Genomic DNA, 23,065 nt, shown 5'->3' on the forward strand with positions numbered 1-23,065 from the left:
TATCGTGACTGGCGATGAAAAGTGGATCCGTTACGATAATCCGAAGCGAAGAAAATCATGGGGACTACCCGGCCATGCATCATCATCAACGGCCAAGCCAAATATTCATGGCGCCAAGCTCATGCTCTGTATATGGTGGGACCAGCTAGGTGTGGTTTACTATGAGCTTCTGAAACCGAATGAAAGGATCACAGGCGAGGTCTATCGACGACAATTGATGCGTTTGAGCCGCGCACTGCGAGAAAAACGGCCACAATACTCCGACAGGCACGACAAAGTTATTTTGCAACATGACAATGCTCGCCCACATGTTGCACAGCCGGTGAAAACATACTTAGAAACGCTCAAATGGGAAGTCCTACCTCACCCGCCGTATAGTCCAGACATTGCTCCGTCTGATTACCATCTCTTCAGATCGATACTTAAGAAACACTTTAAAAGAGGTATATTTTTTACCTTATATACTTTATAACTGTGGCGTAATTAGGAATTTGGTTTAGGGGGTAGGATTATAGGTTTTAGCAAAATCTGTACCTCTCACACAGTAACCCCCCCCCACCAGAACAAAATTTTTAATAATTTAAATTTTAATAATAATAATAATAATGATAATAATAATTATTATATTATCACAATATAATAAATAAAAATAAGTTACATAAAAAAAGCTTTGGAGGGATCCATCCCCCTAATTACGCCCCTGCTTTATAATACTTATAAAAAATTCAAAATATGTATATACCTTCTCTGAACAAAGCAGGTTATTTTGAAAATAATCATGTGTTATGTCATTCATAATGTACACGAAAAGAAACACAGAAGAAATATATATGTATACCTACCTATCAAATACTTCTAGCGCCGGCCCTGTATTTACCTATATACAGTGTTTGAATTAAAGGGAACGGAATATTACTTTTATTTTAAAAATATTTTAGCATACCTTTTCTTTCTAAACTTAAAAGTAATACAATGTTTATATGGTTATATTAGACTAAACCTTACCTATTGGCTATTTTAGTCAATCAAACTAGGAAACCATAAAAATATAAAATTGCAAATTATAAATTGCAGGACACTATCGGTAACTACTAGGTACGTTGTAGTGTACAATATTGAACATGGAAGCAACCACTTTATTTTTATATAAGGAAAAAAATTAAATATAACACTGGAAAGAATGCCAAGCATAAAATTCAGCTTTACTGGGCTGTAATCTTGAAATTCACAAAACAAATATTATTTGTAACATTTTAAATAACGTTATTTAGTTTAAAAAAAATAATTGGATAATTATTTAGCTGATTGAAATATATTTAAATCTCAATCTATATTTAAATTATATCAAAATCAAATGCTCAAATAAAAATTCGTTAGAACTTATTAATTAGAAATAATACATGTACAATCAATTATTGTTTCAATTAAATGGTTAAATTTAAATAAGTGTTAAAATAAAATAGGTTTATTTAAAAATATATTATTATTATTTCTAGTTATTATTTACTAACAAAAGCAATTGAGATTCATTGAAGCAAACGTATGCATAACACTTAAAACAGTTTGATTCAATATATTTCCTACCTAAACCGAAAAAAATATTTCGCATTTTAAAGGTAGACTACATTTAATACAACAATAATATTATAAAATAAGTAGATACAGTTCGTCTAAGCTTTTTAATTGTCCTACGGTAAATACTTCTATCAAAGTTAATAGTAATTTTATAGTTATAGGATTTTGATCAGTTAACTAAAAGAAATCTGTATACTTCATGTGAAAGCTAAAATATTAAAGTCCAACTAACAATTGTAATTGAAAGACCTTTTTTAATCTGAAATCGATTTTATTCATGGTATTAATTACATTTTATTATAATCAATTTCACGGTATAGAATTAAAATGCATTAAAATTAAATCAGTGAATGATCAAGTTGTAACGGGTACGCATCATTTTCGATTTTGGTTTAATAATAAGCAGTCAATGAAATTTAAAAGAGGCCAACCTGAAGTTGCGTAATTTTTGTTCAAACTAACATAATTCGAAACGTTATCTTTCTGAATTATTACACTTCCAACAATTTTGGGCAACCGTCGGAAAATTGATACCATTGAAAAAAGAATAAAACAAAGTATTTTAAAATAAATAGTGTGAAAAATCATTTTTAAGACTTTTGTCATACTAAACACTTGACTATAGACTATGGTTTAAAGATACCAATTACATTCACAGAATTATTTGTCGACAGTACGGTGTACACACTCATAAGTTGCATCACCACTTGATGGCAGAGCGTTTCGTTTTGTAGACATTTATGAACGTCCACAATGAGAAAATTTGATATTGGTATCAGGTTGCTTCATTTTGTCCGTATGTTCCTTAGTGCTATTTTAATAACTTGTAGTACTAACATGTGCAGTTTTAAAATTTTAACTTAAATTTAAATTATGGGCATAAGTCATGACATTGATAAGGCCATCAAGTATGCTGAAATTATCACACAACTGGCATCTGTTATATTTTTTAAATAAAAATTGGTGGATTGCTGGTATTATATTGTGGGAAGGTTCGTTTTTATCTACACTTGAACAATAGGAATCTTTCAGTCAAAAACATTAACTACATCATTTCAGTAAATAATTGAATTATATTTTTTTATTTTTGTTATCATTCCCTATTACCATATTGGATTCCAGACTAGTTTCTCCATATAACTGAATAAATTGTAAGAATTATCATCTGAGCAACTGACCACTACAAGTTTATGAATATTTTAAAATATTCAAGTCGCACAAAGTATAGTTAACATACACAACACTTAATGTACTATTATAAATGTCTTCTCCATCATATTACAATATAATTTGATAGAAACTAACAGGTGAATTTTAACATCTGTGTCATATATGGTAAATATATGCAAATAAACATATATTTACATTCATAACACCACTTACCAGGTCCTCGTCTTAAGATATACAAGAATTTTTCCTTGCAAACATTTAGTATACATTTGTTTGAAAGATACATAATAAATTTAATAATAAAAATACAGTGGAGAAAACAAATGTATACTATATAAAACTTTTACATATCAAATTTTAAACTATGATACGCTATTTGCAGGATATTTCTTGGAATTTGTCACCAAAAAATAAACAATGTTAAAACCATACAAGTACTTAAATAGGAAATATAAATAAAAAACTCAATTTATTTTTAAATTTTTTCATGTTGTTTTTCATGGAATAACATTAACATTGCCAGTGTACAAGTTATTATTATTTTCATATATTATATAATATTCACAATAATAATATTAAAAACCGCCTGTATTCCTTTCGTTACTTTTGTACAAACCTTAAAATGTGTATTTTAATAATAATTGTGTAACATTAATAATTTATTAACATTACTTTTTACATGCTATTACCTGTACAAAACGAAAAAACAAAAAAAGGTTTTATTGTAATATTAATTGCATTGTTATTCGAAAATGTTTTATGTATTAATATTGACTTTGGTTAGAATAAATATATAATTTAATTTGTTCAAATTGGCTACAATTCTGTTGAAGTTTCTACAGGTTTAATTTTTTTTTTTTTACCTTTTTGGTCAATTTAATAAATATTTTACATAAATAGTTAATAAAATATATATATATATATATATACATACATATATATACATATACATACATACATATGTATACATACACATACATACATATAAATATGTACAATTCAATAATGATAATAATATATTATAATAAACCAAAATACATTTTTAAATATATTATATACAAGTAGTCCGATCAAAACGGAAAAGAGAAGGGGAAATAAAAGCCCAAAAAAAAAAAAAAAATAATAATAATAATAATAATAATATAAAGCCAGACATACATTAAAACACAACAACAGTCACATTCATGGATGACATTTACTAAAAAAAAAAAAAATAATAATAATAATAATAATTTAGAATGATACAAAAGATGAAATAAATTATAATATACAAAAAAAAAAAAACTTAAATATGAACAACCATTAAAACGACACAATATTTTATGGTAACTCGTTCCTTGACAATTTAACATAAATTGTCTTAAAAAAAAAAAAAAAAAAAGATAAAAATAATGTATCAAGAATAATAATAATATTACATTCACAATTTGCCTATAACGTACTGTATAAAATAAAATTTTCCTAAAATTTACTATCCATTGGTACCTACATATTACATGTTATTTGTTAAAAATTTGTAATAAACATTTGTCTACACTAAAATGGTGTCCAGATAATTTTCAATTTGTTTTTTTTTATTTTTTTCTTAAAATAAAGCTAAAAATTTACATTAATTAAATATCACCTTAATTGACCTAAAATTAAATGAAACAATAAAGGAAATGTTTCACGAAAAATTAACTAGGTTATTTCGAAAAACATGTTACCGTCATATAAGAGCATTCATAGTGTGGTATAGTTGCATTAATACTTGCATATGTATTGGCAAGCAAGACATTCGATCATGAGTGTTAGAGTCCAATGATAACCATGATAATGCATTGTAACCCTCCAAAACATATCTGTATAAATAAAAAAATTATTATTATGAACAACAAGATCTATTGGGTTTAAAATTTTATAAATACCTTAGAACGTCTGTGGTGTATTGAGAATCTAGAGGATGTGCTGAAACTGCAGATGTTGGATGAAGGAGATCTGCAGCTGCTGGATCAGCGTTATTAGGCAACTGTACAGTATGCATGTGCAATGCGCTTTTAAGAAATGCTGGACTACATTTCTCTATGTCTGGTGCACATGATGCCCAAAACCATGTGGGCATACGACCCGTAGGAGCTGTAGATACTAAATAACCTAGAGCCAATGGTTGTTGGAGTAATGCTCCTACCTCTTCATGACCATCTAAGCAACTACCGTTCTAAAAATAAATTAAAATTGTTAAAAATACAATTTTTTTTTAAAGGATTTTATACATACTCTGTACGATGATGATCCACAAGTAAAAGGACTGCAAGGTTGTGAAGATGGTGGGCTACCAGGTTGAGAGGAACAATCTCCTCTAGTTCCCATTGATCCTCTTCCCATTCCCATAGAACCACCTAAAGATCCAGAGCCCATATTGCCTCCAATAACATTACCACTTGTACCACCCATGACACCTGAGCCACCACTGGTAGGAAGTCCCAAACTCGTATTTCCCACAGCATCCGAATCATTCCATGTGCTAAATATATCATTGAAGTCGCCCATACCTTCCATACCTTCTGGCATGTCTTCTTCATTAAATGCACTAAATAATTCATCATCACCAAGTTCTGGGCCATTTATTTGTTGTTCTTGGAACGCAGTTTGTGAAGACTAAAAACAATGTGTTGTTGTGTTATGATCATTTTAATCACTTAAAATTATAAATTACCTGTGTTGTTGCTGATGTTGGAAATACGAGAATATGAGTTGCAGAAACATCACGGGGTGTAGAAAGTTGACAAGCAACAGATGCTTGGCTAAAACGTTCATCAGGTGTGAACTGATCTGTCATCAGTCTTAACGAAGAATCTGGTTCCAAAGAAACTAAGCAAGCACTAACTACAGATGGTACATCAGATTTTTGATACAATAAACTACATTGACCACACGATTCTTTTAAGTGACGTGACGCTTTCATCAATGCTTTACGACTTAGTAGCCACGACCAACCTAAAATATACATAAATTTAAAAATGTATAAAATATATAAAGTAATTTATATAGCTTTCTTACCTTTAAGTTCACCATGGCCAATTCTGCCAACTCTACCCACAACTAACCGCCAAGGTGTTACACTTTGACTCATTACACCCAAGATGAAATCCATTAACTTTTGTAAGCCTACTCTTCGAGCCGGAGATTTTCTTCGTCTACTACAAATAAAATACACATTAATAACTACTTAAACATAGTTAAAAATAATAATTCTTACTTAGAAGGTACAAAAATATTAATTGTAGCTGTTTCTAATAAGATCCCCTGTTCATCAGTTGCTGTAGCTAATATCCACTTTTGATCTTCTGATATACAGTAACTAGCATAAAGTACAGAGCATTGTTGATCAGTACCTGATGGAGAACCCACCCCTCCATTGGGTCCACCAAGAATTGATAATGTATCACTGCTACTATCACCAGCTAAGCCACTATCTGTTCGGCCAGTTTTATTATTTCTATAACCGGCTAAAATGAAAGGAGGCGTGTATGCTTTATAAGCAGTTCGACTCTTTTCCTATATAAAAACAAGTAACAAATGAAAAATTTTAACTTCAAATTTATGTGCGATTGATAAAAATGTACATACATCTTTATTTTTTAAGAACAATTCAGTCATAGCTGCTGTGCCAAACCCAGTTAGGGCTTTTATGTTTGAAGTATGAGTTAAGTATCGTCTACATTGACTAAAAACAGATAGAGCCAAAGTTCTCATATTATCACTCATTTTAAGATGATCTGAAGACCGACCGAGTTCTAGAACACTTTCTAGAGATATTAACTGAAAATTTAAATTAATATATTTAATAATACAAGAATATTTTATTAATTAATTATTTATTAATACTAGTTAAAAATTACCTGCACAGAAATATTTGATCGTATTGCTTCTGGAAGGGTAGCTAAAACTGTGTTATAACATCTTAAAAGACCATGGCAAGCAATCCTTGCAAGATTACTACTATCCTTGCCAATGGAAAAAGGTTCAACAAGATAAATAACAATAGCTGGCACTTCACCATCATCATCATCACAATGATTGTTATCACCGCTACTGTTGAAACTTTTATCCGCCTGGGATCCACAGGAATCATCTAAGCCATCATTCTTGGGAGTGGGTGCTCGATCGTTTGATGAAACAGGCGAGTCCATAGAGTTTGGTGTCATTGATGATGGAGGTGGCATAGGAGAAGGTGGAGGTCTTGGAGTACTCCCTTCTGGTGGATCCAATAAAGTTTTATCCATTGAAAACTGAGATAGTTGTGGAGCTAAATAATGACGACAAACTTGGGCATATAATTTCAACATCGATGATTGATGATTTTCACCCAACATTGAAAACCATTCATCAACAGGTTCTTTGGCTAATTTAGCAGCAGCTGATTTACCTACTCTTAGAATACCGTCTCGTAATACTTTAGTAATTGGACAATGACGACCTAATCTATTAATTTCATAAGCTGCACTTAATTCTTTGAAAAATGCTCTTGTCCTTTGTAAAACAAATTCATTGTCTGGACTAACAACAATATATGCAACATCACGGGAATATGAAAATGGTTCTAGTAATAATTTATCCCAATAATGAAGAGCTAAAGGTGCAACAGATACCCAATCTTTGTCATGCCCAACCAGAATTGGAGGAATAGGTTGCGGTTCACATCTATCTTCTGTACCTCGTCCTGCCAAACGATGGAATTGTCGCCAAGTTAGTGGTCCAGTAACAGTGTAAGGTTCCCATAATCTTGTAGTTACACTTCTTCTTTGAATAGCTTCTTGTAAAAGTGGTTGTAATGTCCTCATAACTCTTATAAGTTGTCTACTACTACGTGGCCCAGGTGCTTGACTGTAAGCCCATCGATGCACGGGGGGAGAATTATTATTTAATGGTGGTAATGACTGTTGATGATGACCAGGCCAACGATGATGTTCAACTTGCCAATGATTATTCATTCCACCTTCCAACTATACAAAATAATAGTTTTAATAAATAGATAATAAGTAGTAAAATATTTATACACCATAAAGGATTACATAAAAATATGCTAGTGTAAATTAAACTATAACTAACCTTAGCTAATCTGCCTTGTTCAAGAGCAAGTAGAGCCACTTGATTGGTATCGGTAAATTCTAACATATTGACAGGTGCTGTTTGCGGTGGATGGTTTATAGGATACTTAGCTGCAGCCCGTACTAAAGAACTACATGCACTATAAATTACAGCAGCACATTGTTCTCGAACTAACTCTAGAACTTCAGGGTTCATAGAGTTATCATCAACACGAACAGGAATATCTTCAATAAGTCCAGTTATTTCAGCTTCATCTTCTGGAAACAATCCTGATTTATGAGATAATCTGCGATTTACAACAGCACTAAAACCACAACTGCATCGAATTCCATCTTCATCGCCTACATTTAAAACAAATAATTGAGTACAAATTTCATATATTATATAAATAATTAATATTATTAGATTTTAATAACTACCAGGAATTCCAACAGACATATGATGTTGATACTGAGATGAGTATCCATTTGGTGTCAAAGTATGAGTGAGATAAACTGCGGCATCTGTGCCTTTAATATTACCAACAACTTTTGGACCAGCATTACAGACACACAATGTGCAACTGTCAAAGTTATGATCTCGGAAGACATTTAATAATGAGTCAGTTAATAAAACATTCACAACTATTGAGTTAGCTTCAGGTACAGGTGGTGACATATTAGTTGGTACAACATTCATATTGTGGTGTTGTGAAAGAGCAGGACTATAAGGTGGAGGAGGCACTTGTTGATGTTGTATTTGTTGTTGTGGTGGTGGTGGACGATGATGATATTGATTCCCTCCTCCAGGCCATGGTGTACTATGAGGTGATGGACTCATCATCATTGGATGATGATAATGATTATTGCGATTCATATTTGGTGCTAAATTATTATTTGCCGAAGATGCTGGTGGAGGTACAATCCTAAAAAATAATTTTAAGAAATTAGAAACTGAATACTTTGATATTTATCATATTTAAAATATTTGTTATCAAGCAAAATGAAAAAACAAAGTTTCTATACTTCTTGTTTATTATAACAATTTGAATTTCGATTAATGTGATTAATGACTAATTGTACGACTTTCTTACAACTAAATTCTATCGGTATTTATGTTATTTGTTTTAATACACAACATTTACTCAATATTTTTGTATTGAATATTGCTAAGGTTAAATCTTAAAAATCTCATAAAAAATACAAAATTAAATATGAGTTATAGATATGCACATTTTTTTTAGGTCTATCATTCATCTTAAGTAGAGATATTGAAAATTTAAGATAAATTAAAGTAGAAATCAAATATAAAATGTTTAAGTTAAACTTACTGAATTTGCTTTTCAGGTGGATGATGTTGAATTTGTTGAGGTTGTGGTGATGTATGATAAACAAAAGAGGAAGGCTTATATACACAATTGGAAGGTACCATTAATGGAGGTAAATTTTGGCTCGGAAGATTTGTGAGTGGTGCATATTTAGAAGAGCCAACCATTTTTGCTATAGTTGGAGTTTTATATACGTATGACCAATCCTAAAGATTAAAATAAAATAAAAATTATTACAATTTCTCTTTTTTTAATTATTATTATTAAGACTTACATCTATGTGGTCATATTGAGGACTTCCCATGTAAGAGTTTGTTTGGTAAGTACGAGATGGAAGTAAATCTATATCAGGACAAGGAGATGCTATAGGATTATGTTCTAATGACGGAGGAGTTGGAAACATTTTTACTAATTCTTCAGGCCTTAGAACACCACCGCCACTGCCACCACCACTACCTCTAGGAGGTCTTACCAAGAGTGTTGTCAAACTCCCACCAAGACAATCATCAGGTTTGTTTGAGCCAGGAGGTGTTTGCATTTGTAACTGTAAAATATTGTTACCATTTACAAAATGTTAAAATAATATTTTTATAAATTAAAATGTAATATAATGTAATACACTCCCTCTAATACTTACAGCTGCCACAGCTTCATCACTAGATAAATCATCAGAGTTGTCAAACATATGATCAAGATCCCTTAAACTGTCATTTATACACCTATTCCCATTCATTAATCCCGGGTCATATTCTTTTTTGATATCTTCATGCTACACGAAAAAAAAAATAAAAATAATTTTAAATAGCTTATAATTTTTATTATAAGCAATATTATTTCTATATTTTTAAAAATAATAAGACATACAATATTATTTATGGTTTATAAATAATTGATTAAATAATTTACCTTCATCACAGCCATAGTAGTATTCATTTTGTAATCATTAGAAACCATTATGTTATTGCTAGAACAAACACCATTTTCTTCATCAAAATCATAAGGATCTGAACGACCACCTTTAAATCTAAGTGCATTATTTCGTAATTCTTCAAAGCTACTAAAATTATTTAATGGATTTTCAGATGGTTCAACCTACGCATAAAATATATAATTTAATAAGCATTATAAAATAATATAAAATATATAATAATTTTAAATTACAGGAAGTATGGGTACACTTGTATCTCGTCTAATGTAAACTTGAGGAGATGTTGGATTATCTGTTATATTATTTATTCTTGTAATAGGTTCTTGTTTTGGTATAATAGGTTTAAATTTCTTTACTGGATGATACAACCAAGCATCAATGCACGAATAATCATACAAAAGTTTAGATGGCATTAATTCTTCCTCAATCAAGTTAGCTTCATAATCTTTAGAAGAGAGCTGTGGTCTTTTTAATGTTATATAAGCACTTGAACTTTGTGTTTGCATTGGAACTGGTGTTGTAGTAGTAGTTGGTGTAGTCGCTGGTATGCTTACAGTATTACTAGCTGGTGCAGGTGTACCAGCATTACTTTCTCGGCCAGATTTATGAGGTTCCTGACTAGCAGGAGCAGAGGAAGGATAAGGTGAAAATACTTGATTGGAAACAGATGAAACAGATTTAGGTTGGAAGTCAACTGAAAGAGGTGTGATGGGGATTTTTTCATCGTGTGGACTTAGCATTGGAGGAGGAATTGAAAGTGGGGCGGGTTGTCCAGCAGATGGAGGGGTTGATACTGAAGGCAAAGGAGGCACGGAATCTAGGCCACAAGGACTATCCATTGGACCAAATCGTGTTGACCTAAAATATTAAAACATTAATTAAATTAAATTAAATTAAAATTAAAAAGCATAATGTTTAAGAAAATAAGGGACAAAACCATTTATATTAGTTGTTTAATATAATAGTTCATGCAATCATTTACATATAATTTACACTTATACAAAATAAATTTATTATTTTTAAATGTTCATATAACCCAACACTACCACCATTGCATGCCATAGAACTTTATATTATAATAAAAATGATAATTAATTGTTATTATATGCAGTAATCAATCATTTATACATTTCACAAATCAAACATTTGCAATTTAAAATAAACCGTTATAATAATCCCTATTTAAAATAAATCAAATGTATCCATAATTAATAATTATTTAAAAGTATAGTAAGTATACTTATTAAATAAACAACATGTAAACCAAATTTAAATGAATTATATTTAGAGTTAATTTATTTGTTCAGTTAAAATTTAATTTTGAAATATAAAAAATTGTTTTTTTTTTATACACCACACACAACCCATGTAGTTATATTTACAACACCATTTCACCACCCAAGCGTCTCATCATTAGACACAAACCTGAGGGTGGCATTGTTTGCATCGGGTGGCAGCTGCTGTGCGACGAAAATATCAGGGAGGGGAGTGCGTCTATGGAATGGTGTGCCAATTGGCTGTGTCTGGTGCTTGGAACTCGTTTTTCTACACCTGTAAACAGCCGGTTCGATAACAAATACCGATCGACTTCCAAAGCTCCCAAAACACACACCATATAATCTCTCTCACTATCAAATAATTATAAACTATCTTACCTTGTACAGGAACATGTTAATTTTTGTAATGGATCAGATATATGCCATTGACCCAACGTTGGTGATTCAGGTCTTGATGGGGTATTCTGTTCTGTATGTAGTGGTCCAAGTACACAATCTTGCCATGCTCGTTCAGGTATGGACGATACTGTATTATCCAAAGCATATACTATTGTGTCTGAATGATGTTGATGTTTAGTCACAAATATTTGTTGCTTAGGTAATGCTTTAAAATTTAAAACGAAAATGTTAAAATTATTAAATTAAACTAACAATGAATCATATACTTTGTTGTTGTAATGGTGGATGTTGTTGCTGCTGTTGCTGTTGTTGTTGTTGGGGGTTTATTTGAAGATTATTATTATTTTTATGTAACTCAGCAGTACTTTCATCTAAATCAGTTACCAGAACATAACAAGATGGATACCTCATCTTAACACCACCTACACAAATAAAATAAAATTATATACCCAAAGTGTATTTACAAGCGGTGTCTACTGTATAATATAAATAATGGCAAAATAAAAAAATAATAAGTATAAATTCAAATATATTTTAGATTCAACAAATATAAATGAGGAAAAACAATATGACTTACCAACTATAACTTCAACCGCAGGAGACAATTCGTTTGGTCCATTACTATTGACAACTGGATAAAAATGGCTCCATTCATCCATCATTCGGCTAGTTTCAGCATCCATATTTTTATATACATGACCAGTTAATGTACCAGCAAGGCCAAATGGTGCAAGCATAACTAGAATACCAAAAAATGAATTAAAAATATTTTGGTATTACAAAATAATAACAAAATTTACCTTGAACATTTGTTCCGTTTTGAGGTTGAGAGGATGCTTGTGCTATATGTTCTTTAGACAAAGTCCGTACAACAGAATGCTGTCGTACATCAATACTAGCACAAACAGTACTTTCTCCATGAACAAAGAACGCAAAAGAAAATGACAAATGACTTGAACTATAAAAATATCAACATAAAAATAAAAATGTTCATTAAATTTATAAGTTACCTTGAATTTACCACTTACCTTGAATTATCTAGTTTTTCGGAAGATGAATAGGGTTGTACAAACCATTTCCCTAATCGAACAAAGTCTCTTGACATTAAACATCTAAAATAAAATATAAATATTGTAAAAAATGAATTTTTAAATAGATAAAGAATATTTTACAAATTTACCTTTCTATTAAATTATGAAGGGCCTTAAATAAAAGTGAACGACATTCGTATGAAAGGCCACTTTCCCATGAACCATTATCACCTTCTGTAAATAATTTTTATCATATTTAAAACAAATGTTTGCAATTAATAAAAACAAATGTTAACTTACCATTAAGTAAAAGTTGAGGAGAAACAAGTCCAGTCAGATCTGGTTCTTCACCATACCAAAATATCCACAGCTCTTTTGATGCTTTCAAAGAGAGTGCTGGTGGAAGAGTAGGTACTGGTGTGGGTGGAGCAGGTACCAAGGGATCAAGTGATGACTGTTGGGAATTGGCTGGCGGCAATGAGACACGCCGCCATACAGCCAACATGTCATGGGTTAAACATCTTGTATAACTGGATAACACTGGATCCTCAAGTATTGAGCCACAGGCATTGGTTCCACCACCAGGACCACCTCCCCAGTCAGGAGGTCCTTCTGGACCGGCTGAACAATGAACAAACTTACGCCATTTTATACCACATAGGTCAGTCTGAAATAATAAATCAATTATGAAAAAAACGTATGTATTGTGTTAAATTTTAATCAAAATAGCAAACTGTTATATAAAATTGCATATATTTAGACTAATTAATTAAAATCAAATTTAAAAATAATATCTATATTAACTATACTAATTTCAATGCATTAGGAAATATAAGTTTCTTTCAACAAGTTATAAATTCAATATTTGAGCAAAAGTAACACATTATGGTATATTTATAAATATATTAGATATGTATAATAATAATAATGATAATAATTTAGTGCTCAAGATTTTAAACTAGAATTGTAAACTAAGCAAATCCATTTATTTGGTTATGTAAAAAGCTTATTAATTAATGATTTTATATTTATTTATAAATTTGTTTTACACATCAAATGGACATTTCTTATAGAATAAAGAACTATAAGATAAGTTATATATTTATAAAGTTACTATTTGATACCAATATAATAATATTAGAATATTAGACATATTATAATTAGTAGTGGATTTAAACATTTATAAAACATAAAATATAATTTTGTTTATTTAGAAAAAAAGTAAATTATAAAAATATTCTTTGAAATATTATACTTTAGTATAAAGCACAGCAACTTAAAGCTCTACTTATAAAACATCAAATAATTTAATACAATTAATTTAACTTAGTAATTTATGGTAATTTATGACACATTTTACAAAAATAATACATTTTTGTTTAATTTATAAATAATTGCTAAGTATTCATAGTTATAATTTTATTTTATTTATTTTCAATCTACATCTCAGTTTTATCCATCAAACACGGTAATTAATGATCATATAATTAATTATTAGACTAAATTATTAATACAAATTATACTATATGTATACTCATAACTTAAATACAATATGTATATTACTGGGAAGTCAATAATTTTTTTTTTTATTTAATGAGATTTTAACGTTACATTATGATATCTCGACAATTATGTACATGAATCTGAAATAAATTAAGGTTGGTAAAGCTCACACTCTTAAATTCGGAGACCTGATTGCAGAATAAAATTTAGCGTATGTTTGATTATATTAGTATTGTCGGTTGAAAGAGCATCAATAAGGGAAAAATGAATACCAGATATGAAAAAGAGAATCTTTAGCTGAGATCTTTGAATAGAGAGAGATTGACAATTTATGAGTAGGTGATGGAAATCACAGTATTCTCCACCACAGTTGGGTAGGGGACAACACGCACTACTGTTAAGCCCCAATTTAAACGAGTGGTGTGGTAATAGGCTATGGCCCGTGCGTAATCTAGTGAATTTAGCTATGGTTGCACGGCTCATCTTTAGGGAATGAAACCATGGTTGATTAGGGATGTTTTTAAATAATGACCTATAACCAAAAGCATAGGATTCTGGTAAGGAATCCCATTCCAGCTTCCATTGTTCATTTATAAATTTGCGATGTAAAGAGACTAAATCCGTATAGGGACAGAAGTCAATAATGGTTAAGACTATTTTTGTTTTATTATTGTTATCCGAAATTATTCGTCTCAAATGTGCGACAACGATAAATGTTCTTTTTGTTTAACCGGGTTTACACTTAAATTTAGCTATAAATGACACATGTTGGGGCAACGGAATACACATAGAAGACAAATGGTTCAAGCGGGACACTACTAAAACGACACGACGGCGGCGGTTGCGCGCCATTATACAAAGGCACGTGGTAGTGAATTCCGTTTGTACAAACAACGAAAACAGTAACGGTAGTAGGTGTAATTTACCAAAGGGTGGTGACGGAGGTGGCGGGTTAATGTAAGGGTTAGTTGAACCGATAACTATTCACCATCGGTGTACACACGTTCAACGGCTACGATCTGATAACGTCGAAAGGGAGAAATATTTTGAGGAATATCAAATATATCGTCAAAGCATACAAGCATGGTATGGTTAGCATACAAGTATGGTTTAATCGACTTTGCAAAGACGAGGAGGGGTAGGAGAATATGCGTATAAAAATACGTACGAAAATCGGTGTCGAGAATATGATTTCGTAAGAAAAAAAAAGAAAAAGCCGAGTGTATTTTCGAGACAAAAACACGAGCACGACGAGCGCGAAAGCAGTTTTTAAAAGAGAGAGAGAGGAGAGGGGACCAGAGACATTATCGACTATGCATCCTCGTCTTCCCAAAGGAATGGACCCGCCGCCCTCGCTTCCGCGTGTTAGTCGAAATCAATATCCGTTGGTGGACGAAACGACCCTGTGGCGTCACGCCGATTTACCCTTTCGCGTATTCAGCCCCACATCGAGAACGCATATTGTATTGGATACAATCCTCGTTACAAGTTTCCCCCTACCACGAACGTATATGTTTTGTTATATTTGACTGTTAACATACACACACACACAATCTAAAAATGTGACCAACCGATAAGATGCTGCCGTCCAGAAATTGACTTGTTAAATTAGACTACTATACTACGACTAATGCATACAGTGTTACGGAGGAGACCATCAACGCCGCCGTCATCGGTGTGCCGCGGTGAACATAAAGCTGTATAGCGCGGAGGATCATCGCATTCCAGTGGGCACCAAAACCATATATATATATATACAGCTAAGGGTGGGTATTATGTGAGAGTAAACGGACATCACGTACGTAATATTTATTCAATTTTTTTTTAACATTTTTATCCCTTTTCTCGGTCATCGGTCTTTTGGGTGAGACCCGTTTCTTGATAGAGTTTCCACAAGTTCTTTCAAACATAATACGTTATTAAAAGAAAAAAATTGGAGTCTATGTACATATTAATAAGCATATGAAAAGTTATACACAAAATTAAGAATTCATAGCAATTTTTGTCGAAGGTCTCATACATTGACATTATATTAATCACCACAACTTTGGCCTGAATTAATTTAAATTTATTTTTATTACTCATTTTAGATACAGTTGTTATCTCGGGAGGCTAATTTGTGCGAGGCCTCTTCGGGTAATGGTTTACTTATAATAAAATGTACGTATTTCGTGTCTGCCGAAGCATAATGTAGCGTATGAATGGGTGTTCTAGATGCACACACAGTAAGAAGGTTCGCGTGGGAGCGCACCGGGTAAACGAGTTACCAGAAAGCCAAAGAAGACACCGTTAACCCTCGGTGAACGCAGACCGATGGCGGGGGCGGGCGGTAGCCGGCTGGTGTTAATAACCTGAATGATGTGCCTTGAACACACGATTGTTTTTTATTCTGTTGTTTCTTGGTATTATGATCGCTGTACAGAATAGGGCCACCCACGATACCTAAATCGCAGAGTTCAGCGGCAGAATGGGTTGGCAACACTTGGCCCAAAGGGTAGGGGAAAAATGGAAAACAGAAGAAAACGGTGGATTCGGAGAAAAAGTGAACAGGAAATAGTACTGATAATATTAGGAATTACAGTGATTGTTGAAACGCACCGCATTTTCACCGGGCACACACAGTAGTCACTGTGTATGATTTGGTGGGAGACAAAAGGAAAAATAATAAATATATATAAAAAAAAAAAAAAAGAGTACGTGACCTCGTTCGTAAAAACAAAATACCTATGGATGAATAAATAGAGAACGGCGGCGGCGGTGGTAGTGAGCACACCACGCTCAGCAATAGTTCGATAAAATCAAATTGTGAAATATTATTGGTTTCATACCGTGTCATAAAAAAAACGTCGTACCAAAGGGGAATACTAGAAGCGCGGTCGAAATTACAACGTTAGAATAAAAAAATATGGAAAATAAGAGAGAAAAACCCCTGGATGAGTTTTCGTGATGTTTTCTAATGTTTTGGTAACCACTGCACGCGTCCGGTTGTTACGGTACGCGGAATTACAGAGGTGTCGGCGACGGTGGTAGCGGGTGGTGGTGGAAGCGGCGATGGTGGACCCCACCACCACGACACACAACAATACGATCAAAAGAAACTGCATGTAAATCCTACGGCGTAACGACACCGGCCGAAGTGAAAGAGGTCGGTGTCGGTCGGATTTTTGCGCAAGACGATCGCCGACCGTGACCGAACGCGGCAACGTCGCCCCCCGCTTACGATGAGGCTTTCGTCGTCGTCGTGCCGCCACTGCAGTCCCTCCACCGTACTGCATACTAACCATATAGATGTTTTTCCTCGGCGTGTCCGCACGATGGCGGCCCCGTCGACCCGAAAAGAACATCTGCCGGCGGTGAAACTCCGAGGGAACGCAGCCGCAGCGTACGTAACACAATAAATAAATACACACACACACACATAATTTACATGCACATCGGTCGACCAAGGGAAGAAAATGACAGCAGTCACCGATTAGGCTTCATCCATGGTATCAACCCGTTGATGAGAAAAAAACACCCCTCGGACCGGTTGGGTCTGGGTGGGAGAAAGTCCGAATATCGGTAATCGAGATGTTTGCGATTGCTCATCGGTCAAAAAATTATAATAAACAACTAACGCAATCGAAAAGTGAAAAACTATTGATCAGCGTCGTTGTCCCACCACAAGGCGATTTTCTCCGTCCGGCGTTCGTCACTCTGAGAATAAGCGAGTCAGTTATTCAGACGCAACGTTCGTCCGAGGTGTTTTCACCGCTGTGGTTGTGTACGGTTGTAGAGAGGGAGGACTAACGAGACTGTGGGATGTCTACTTTTCACAGCGCAACGACGACGTTTTATTGTCACAGGACTAAGGACTATTGTAGACGGCAATGATTACATTTAAGCGAGTCGTGTTATTAATACTACGATTGCGCTTTGATGGGGTGAATAAGGGAGACACGCGCGCAGAAATACACACGCATTACATACGTATTTATTATTGGGTAAATGCTACCACCGCCGCCGCCGTTTATCACCCCATCGAAATTATATTATTATCTCAAAAGTGAACCCGTTTTGCGGCAAGGGTGAAAAGAACGGATGACGCTGAAATGTACAATGGCCTCGCGTTCTCGAGTACGATGTCGATCCTTCACCCCACTAATCCAGTTTATTTTTTAAACTTTTAAATATTCAATAATCATAATTATAAAAAAAACAATTGGCTGCATAACAATATACACTTAATGTATTATAATTTTTATTTAAATATGTTAAATTGCGGCGATGGACATTTTTGCATACTTCAACTGTAGATACTTTGATGTATGAGAAAGAAAACACCTGATCAAAAAATAAAACTAGAACGTTCAACTCACACATACTTTGATTATTGCATATTATTACAAGACTAAAATAAAAAATCGATGGCCATGTGGCTGATCAACGTACGATTTTACTATACATTGATACAATCCAAAACATCCAGAATATTTTTAAACGCAGAATTTTCTACTTTAGGTACCTTAATAAATGTTAACAAATAATTTATACGCATCAAGCGGAAAAACAGCAACATTGCCAATATCGGCAAACCTATTAAACATAATAATTAACTATATCATAGTCAGACGTACTAGGATCACACGATTTTTATTGTACTACAGTACACGCCAGTTGTGTGACGCGCAGTCACACATCGGAAGCAACCTCAAACAAAATCGTTGTCACCCGTCGCTTGAACACATAACTAATACTATTACATAGCATTATGACTCTCAAATCCACTACCGTGTATCAAAACCGAACGTTTTCATAAGGACCCCTCGAAGAAATACGGACCAACAATAAGCCGTGTGCGAGTGTATTTAAACGACGGCGGCGGCACCGGTCGTCCGGCTGGTAGACGCGGGAAAAATCAATATTAAACCGATACGGAAATGTTGATGAAATGTTCTGCTGGAAAAAAAAAAAAAAAAACAATGATAATGTCAGCCGTCAGTTTTTTTGTTTGAGAACCACTAAGAACGGTTAGAAAATACACAGGACATTGCCACTATGTGTGTGTGTGTGTGAGTGTGCGGGAGCACGTAAATATTTTTAGTTATTAAAGTATATAAATAAATAGAAAAATGTTTTATGGAAAAAAAAATTAGACTGATTGCTCAGGAAGTAAACGGTTTATATATTTCATGATATTGTAACATAAAATATAGTAATATGTGGTCGCAGGAATCGATATTATTAGCTCGTAGAAAATGCAAATTTAATCCATGTGTCTGCTTATCTACGAGCGCGCGCGCGCGTCTAACCGTGGTGTCTGATAATAAAAAAAATAGTCAATAATAATAAAACAATAACAACAAAAGCCGTAGAAGCACACAGTGGCGGTGGTGCTTTTGTTGACTGTAAACAATATTCGTTTAACTGAGAAAGTACATATGTTTGGCTTTCGTGTTCTACCAACGAGAAATATGGTAGGTGAAATTGTACAGATACTAACAAGTGTAAGTGTCATTGGTATTTTAATATACGGCCAAACAAATTTGTTTTGATTATGATAATGAACGGTCTATTTGCTCAATTCTATTATAGTAGTACTTGGTAAATATTAAGAAAGACTACTGGTAAGAAAAAAAAATGAAAGATTTAACCCTCTAGCTGTTAGTCAACAAATAAAACATCAATAATAACATATACCTAGGATTTTTCATTTTGTAAAAGGGTGAAAATTGGGGTTGAAGAGATAATGAAATTTTTTTCTTAAGATAAGAAAAATATCTTATTTAATGACAAAATATTAAATACTTAAAAAAATAAAAATTTAATTTGTTTGGCACAGCAGCAATCTTAAACTATAAACTATATATAATGTTGGTAAATAATAAAATAGTAGAGTAAACAAAGTACTATATACATAATAATAATTAACACCAACAAAAATGTAAGCATATTTATTAAGTAAATATGATTTCACACATTATAATAAATTAATATTGATCATTTTTCTTTATAAATACTTGCAAATTTTTATAACAAAAAAGAAAAATAGTAGACAAATTAAAACCAATAAGCACAAATTGAAATAATTAGCAGTATATTTACTTTAATTTTTAAAAACAATATGGTTCATTCCACCTACAAAATTATAAGGTTAATTTTTAAGTTTATTACACGATTTTTCAAATATTTCTTAAATAATTATTCATCAAAATTTATGTAAAATAGAACAATATATTATTTTGTACATTTTAAAATTATGCAAAATATCAATTACCATAATAGACAAATATATAGATTACTTGATTGATAATTTATATCTTAAGTTGCTAGAAGTAATTAATGTATAAATACTTAGATGATGAAGAAAAATATAAGAATTCATTTTTTTTAAATAAATATAATATTCTTGAATGGAATATTTATTAAAAATGTCATATTACTTATAACAAAAGTAAGAAAAATCATATCAAAGAAAAAATTTGACAGTAAATATATTATGCCCATGCCTAAACAATCTCTTATCATAAATATTTAATGTATTAACCAAATACATACATTTCAGTTGCTAAAATAAAGAAGAAAAAATTAATTAGATAATTAAACAGCTGTTTTATAGTGCAAATTGTTTTGTTATGGTTTAATAATATAAAATTTAAAAATTTATATTTATTATTATTAAATAAAATTACTTGAAACTAGTAACGGTAAATGTTTGATGTTAATTATAAAAGTATGCCTACTGTTCAAAATAATTCCATTATATTTTAATAAGAGAAATTAGATATAAATTAAATTTAATAGACAATAAATAGAGTAGTAAATAAACACATCAAAAATTAAATTTTAAACATAATATTAGCAGTTAAAATTAAAATTTACTAATATTTTCAACATTAAAAGGTAGATATTACCTACAAAATATATTTATAACTGAAAAAAAATTGTAATTAGTACAGCTAATCTAAATTTTAAACATTTAACTTGAAATTAATAAAACATTTTTTGAAATTTTGAAAATTTCATGATATATGAATTTTGTTATTTTTAATGATTAAGTTAGAAAAGGTACATCGCTTTAACAAAAAAATATTAATGATGTATAAAGTCAATTGTGTGACGTCTTATCTGAATAGATAATAAAATGATCATTGGATATAAAATAATATACCTAAAATTACTGAAATTATATATCATTGACAATGAAGATTTAAAAAGAAAACAAAAATATTAAATATTTAAAATTTAAACAATATTTATAGAATTATTCAAATGAAGTTTATGAGATAAATTTTCAATATTTTAAATAATTAAATCTCAAAAACTTTGCGTATAGCAAATCATACTATGCTGCGATGTATATACATATTTACAAACTCTAATTCTATAAGCAGAATTGAAAATAAATCTTAAAATTTAATAGAAAAACAGTGCAAATTAAATAGTTCAGAAATACTTTATCGATTATCATTAATGACCAAGAACTATTTGACCTGTTTATCAAACAAGATGAATTACCAATGAAATTATAACTTAACAGTTATGTACATAAATATTATGTTTTGAGCCAAAAATATACAATTTTGATTTTTGGAACACGAAGAAAACTAAATGTTAAATTATTCAATACATTTGTAAATGTTAGAACAAAAGCTTTTTGAAAAATTGAAAGGATCAAATACATTAACAAAAATTATCAGAAGCTCAAAAATTAAAACAATATTAAATAAATAGTAATAATTTAATGTCAATAAACAATTATGAATTTTTTGTATCCTTTTAATGTATATATTTATTATCTATGTCCTTTTAAATAAAATTTATTATAACCATGATACTACAGTTTAATATTCATCAGCAAAAATTAAGGAAATGAAATTTTAAACATTGAACCTGCACCAAAACATAACATAACAACCACCAATTTTGAAAGTAATGTTTTCTAAATAGGTCAACATGCAATTCAAATACTGCAGAGATTGTTACATATAAATCACAAATTTTATACACTTGTTATCTATAGAGAAAAAATATTCGGTCAACCTATAGGAGCAGCACATCAACAATGACGACTGACCGAAGAAGGCCAATGGTATCAACAACAACAGTCCATGTAAACAGTTAGTCATGTCGTCGGTTGATGTGTTACAACGACGGACTGCCGTTACGAACAGGCCATCAGGGGGGTGCCAATTTTGAGGGCCCTACACCCGCGGGTGACGGACCCTCGTTGTGGTGAGGAGGTGGTCGGGGGTTGTCGGAAGATGCAAAAAATGAAAATAATAAAAATAAAAATACTGTCACAATAGTGACAGGTACGCGGCGACATGAGCGAGTACAACGATGTGCTTACTAACCAGGGCGAAGAAGTTTGTGTGGCAATCCTCCAAGCTGGCGCCGTTGGTCTGATGGCTGGAGTGAGTCATTTTTCGTTAGACATTTCGTCCGGTACGACGACGACGATGACGACGACGACGTCTTGGACGTCACACAAACACCACGGCTGAGGTGCCGGCGGACCGCGGACACCACGACCACGACGACGCGGCGGTACACGCGAAACAGTTTCGGCCGAAAGACGGGCGTGCGTCAATAATGCGTACGGACATAATCACAGGCCGGAAACGCGACAATCATTATCCGATGCGCCCGGAGCTGCGTTGTTGTTCATGTTCGACGACGGCGAGTCGCGTAAAATGGCGGACACACCAACACACACACTAGTGCACGCACGCACGCACGCAAAGAGCACGCACGCACGCACAAAACGAAGGACCCGCGCACCCGATTGGTTCAACACCCGTCA

The 23,065-nt window shown here is 32.3% G+C and overlaps 1 protein-coding gene across 2 annotated transcripts; it reads right to left on the reverse strand.

Moving 5' to 3' along the window:
• Positions 1-4,165: 4,165 nt before the first annotated feature.
• LOC112691910 (mediator of RNA polymerase II transcription subunit 13-like) lies at positions 4,166-22,961 on the reverse strand. Of its 2 annotated transcripts, XM_025566348.1 has the most exons (24): positions 22,617-22,685; positions 13,078-13,444; positions 12,927-13,011; positions 12,775-12,858; positions 12,547-12,704; positions 12,324-12,485; positions 12,013-12,168; positions 11,726-11,951; positions 11,496-11,621; positions 10,304-10,928; positions 10,049-10,234; positions 9,780-9,911; positions 9,417-9,686; positions 9,146-9,348; positions 8,256-8,740; positions 7,837-8,177; positions 6,627-7,730; positions 6,355-6,546; positions 5,984-6,282; positions 5,785-5,924; positions 5,441-5,721; positions 5,002-5,382; positions 4,653-4,942; positions 4,166-4,586 (listed from the first exon to the last, which is right to left on the reverse strand). In XM_025566348.1, exons 1-24 carry the CDS (start codon positions 22,683-22,685, stop codon positions 4,454-4,456), a joined length of 6,495 nt encoding a protein of 2,164 aa, XP_025422133.1. In that variant the 3' UTR covers positions 4,166-4,453. The 2 variants fall into 2 exon arrangements, with proteins under 2 accessions (XP_025422133.1, XP_025422134.1); XM_025566349.1 differs by lacking the exon at positions 11,496-11,621 and having other exon boundaries at positions 22,617-22,961.
• Between the last annotated feature and the right edge of the window lie 104 nt (positions 22,962-23,065).

This window comes from Sipha flava, unplaced genomic scaffold, assembly GCF_003268045.1.
Source record: "Sipha flava isolate LNK unplaced genomic scaffold, YSA_version1 67_pilon_pilon, whole genome shotgun sequence".
NCBI lineage: Eukaryota > Metazoa > Arthropoda > Insecta > Hemiptera > Aphididae > Sipha > Sipha flava.

What these genes read in the sequence shown, in the direction of transcription:
- LOC112691910 (XM_025566348.1), bottom strand. Translation starts at nt 22,685, where the DNA reads ATGACTCACTCCAGCCATCAGACCAACGGCGCCAGCTTGGAGGATTGC. An exon ending in GAAAAACTAGATAATTCAAG is followed by an intron (nt 12,705 to 12,774) that starts GTAAGTGGTAAA and finishes ATATTTTTATAG; the next exon opens with TTCAAGTCATTTGTCATTTT. An exon ending in CTCAATATGACCACATAGAT is followed by an intron (nt 9,349 to 9,416) that starts GTAAGTCTTAAT and finishes TTTAATCTTTAG; the next exon opens with GATTGGTCATACGTATATAA.